Source organism: Priapulus caudatus, unplaced genomic scaffold, assembly GCF_000485595.1.
Source record: "Priapulus caudatus unplaced genomic scaffold, Priapulus_caudatus-5.0.1 Scaffold99, whole genome shotgun sequence".
Lineage (NCBI taxonomy): Eukaryota > Metazoa > Priapulida > Priapulimorpha > Priapulimorphida > Priapulidae > Priapulus > Priapulus caudatus.
The window spans coordinates 77,980-81,386 of NW_014577160.1; the positions used below are offsets into that span (position 1 = coordinate 77,980).

Sequence of the window (3,407 nt, forward strand, 5' to 3'; positions counted from 1 at the left end):
ACTTGTACATACCTGTAATTACTTGTATATACCTGTAATTACTTGTACTTGTCTGTGATAACTTGTACATACCTGTAATTACTTGCACATATCTGTAATTACTTGTATATACCTGTAATTACTTGTACTTGCCTGTAGTTACTCGCGCTTACCTGTAATTACTTTTACTTGCCTGTAGTTACTTGCGCTTACCTGTAATTAATTGTACTTACCTGTAATTACTTGAACATACCTGTAATTACTTGTGCTTGTCTGTGATAACTTGTACTTACCTGTAATTAATTGTGCTTACCTGTAATTACTTGTACATACCTGTAATTACTTGTGCATACCTGTAATTACTTGTACTTACCTGTAATTACTAGTACATACCTGTAATTACTTGTACTTACCTGTAATTACTCGTACTTACGTACAATTACCTGTGGGGTGACGGTACATTGTTGGCAATGTGTCGCTGCTTGCATTTATCGGCATCTTAGTTGCTCCTGGTTTTACTCGATCTGTCGGTTCCAGAAGATTTATCACGGACGTGTGGTTGTTATTTTTAGATCTGTTATGGAATAATCTATGGAATAGGCCCAAAGACACTGGGAGACCAGCTTAATGTGGATGAGAAATGTGCTGCAACCCTAATAAATACATTCAAAAGCAAGTATGAAGGTATGAACAATGCGTTTGTGATTACAATTGCTTATTTTTTGTAGCACGTACTATAATAGTCTTGAAGTAATAGTATTGTATCTGGCAGATTCAATTGCAACATGTAATATGTAAGCTCATGGACTTGCCGTCACATCATCTCAGTTTCAGTGCACAGTATACCTCTCTACGACTGTCTCTCGCATGGCTGTATCGCTCTGTTCCATTGTTGTTTGGCTAGGATTGAGAGCTTACCTGCAGGCAACCGTAGACAGGTGCAGACGTGATGGCTACGTGAGCACCATGCTAGGGAGGAAACGCTACTTACCCAACATTAAGAGCAATAATCCTATCGTGCATAATCAAGCAGAGAGGCAAGCTGTCAACACCACAGTGCAGGTAATAGACATGAGTGTATGCATATGGTGGTGGTTGTGAAGACTACGACACATCTAAATTATTAATTTATCGCTAACGCAAGGTCTCAATGGCATCGAGTGATAAGCTTGTCAAACCCACATGGGACATGGGGTAGTGTTGTGTGTGTATATGTGTAGTCTTTGTATGTGTCCTACTGAGTCATTATAGTATTTTATCTGTTGTTATATTGTATTGTTGTATTATAGTATGTGTTGTTATATGATATTACATGTTGTTATACTATAGTATGTGTTATACTATACTGCATGTTGCTATACTATATTACACATAGTACTTTATGATATCACATGTTGCTATATTACATTACATGTTACTATATTATATTACATGTTACTATATTACATCACGTATTAATATATTATATTACGTTACTATATTACATCACGCGTTGCAATATACAGGGAACAGCAGCCGATCTCGTGAAGCTGGCGATGGCGGCGGTCGACCGGCGCCTCACCGAGGAGTTTCCATCGTCGACGCCGCACCGTATGTCGCGCGAGCCGTCGTCTCCCCCGCGGCGACGGTGGCGCCCTCCTCTTCCGCGCGGCGCGTACCTGTTGCTGCAGCTTCACGACGAGCTGATATACGAGGTTAACGAGGACGACCTCGTCCAGGTGTGTCAGATAGTGAAGCAGTGCATGGAGGGCACCACGACCCTCTCCGTCTGTTTGCCTGTCAACGTCAAGGTGGGCCACACGTGGGGCAGCATGCAGTCATTCTCACTGTGAGATATCCTTGGCTGTGTATCAGCTAGATTTACTTCAGTGTAGCCTTTCACTCGCTACGCACAAAGTTTATATGGTAGGATATCCTTGGCCATGCATCAGTTAGCGCTACCTACGTGTAGCCCTTTACTCGCTACACACAAAGTTTATACCGTGAGATATCCTCGGCTTTGTATCAGCTAGCGCTACCTACATGTAGAATTATAGTAATGAAAAGGATACACGCAGCCAATTAGGATAGACTAGCGACATTGTGTTCATCAATCATTCATCGATAAGCGATGAGATCAGGTGAATAAACTTGACTTGACAATTAGGTTACGCTACCAACATTGTGTTTATCAAAATGCTATTATTGATTTGATCTGGGGATTAAACTTGATTTTTGTTTTACGGATGTAGAACTTTGAGATAACCGTAGACAGCATGATTGGTCAGAACAGCCCGGCGTCGACAGACAAGAGGCGTGGGACCGGAAATGTTGCACTGCCCCGCGGAAATAGCCGTAGAAACGACAAGCGAGAGACACATGCCGTCAGCATACGTGATTCCTTCATTCCCTTCAAAGGTAAATCAACACGAGCGACATTCAAGAAACGAGACGATAATTTATCGAGCTTCTTACGTCGACGTTTTCGTCGGCAAATGCAATAGCTGGTCGCAGCTAGAAAACAACCAAAGTATGTATCCTGAAGTCCACTTCTACCTGTAAGTTCATGGCTACGTCCTGCACATTGATACAGTAAAACATGTGTTAGCAGTCACCTGTATAGAGTGTCCACCTATATAAAGGACACTCATGTCGTTTCTCTTGAGTGGCAGTTATACGGAGAAACCACCTCTATAGAACGGACGCCTGTCTATAGAACGGACGCCTGTCTATAGAGGAGGCTGTTTCTCTGCTAGAAATCTGGTTTCTGCGATTCCCTCGAGTGACCCTTATACACAGGTTTGACTCGTCTCTCTCGCAGGAGGCATCCTTATCTCAGCCGACTACTCACAGTTAGAGCTGCGAGTGATAGCCCACTTGTCCAGCGACAACAAGCTGACTCACATACTCAACAATGGAGGCGACGTATTCAAGCTGATAGCGAGTGAGTGGAAGATGATCTCCGTAGACAGCGTCACCAGCGCCGACAGGCAGCAGGCCAAGCAGGTAGGTGCCCCGTACCTACGTATTACTTATCTATACTTACCTGTAATTGATTGTACTTACCTGTAATTACTTGTACTTACTTGTACTTGCTTGTACTTACCTGTAATTACTTGTACTTGCTTGTACTTACCTGTAATTACTTGTACTTACCTGTAATTACTTGTACATACCTGTAATTACTTGTACTTGCCTGTAGTTACTTGCGCTTACCTGTAATTACTTGTACTTGTCTGTGATAACTTGTACATACCTGTAATTACTTGCACATACCTGTAATTACTTGTACATACCTGTAATTACTTGTACATACCTGTAGTTACTTGTATATACCTGTAATTACTTGTACTTGTCTGTGATAACTTGTACATACCTGTAATTACTTGTACATACCTGTAGTTACTTGTATATACTTATAATTACTTGTACTTGTCTGTGATAACTTG

The 3,407-nt window shown here is 41.7% G+C and overlaps 1 protein-coding gene across 1 annotated transcript in view; it reads left to right on the top strand.

The window, feature by feature from the left end:
• The window catches only part of LOC106805074 (DNA polymerase theta-like), a 35,569-nt gene that overhangs the window by 28,245 nt on the left and 3,917 nt on the right, over positions 1-3,407 (top strand). The window contains exons 17-21 of the mRNA XM_014806552.1: positions 552-663; positions 884-1,041; positions 1,485-1,769; positions 2,211-2,376; positions 2,780-2,964. Coding sequence (XP_014662038.1) covers positions 552-663; positions 884-1,041; positions 1,485-1,769; positions 2,211-2,376; positions 2,780-2,964 — 906 coding nt within the window. The remainder of the gene's footprint in view (positions 1-551; positions 664-883; positions 1,042-1,484; positions 1,770-2,210; positions 2,377-2,779; positions 2,965-3,407) is intronic.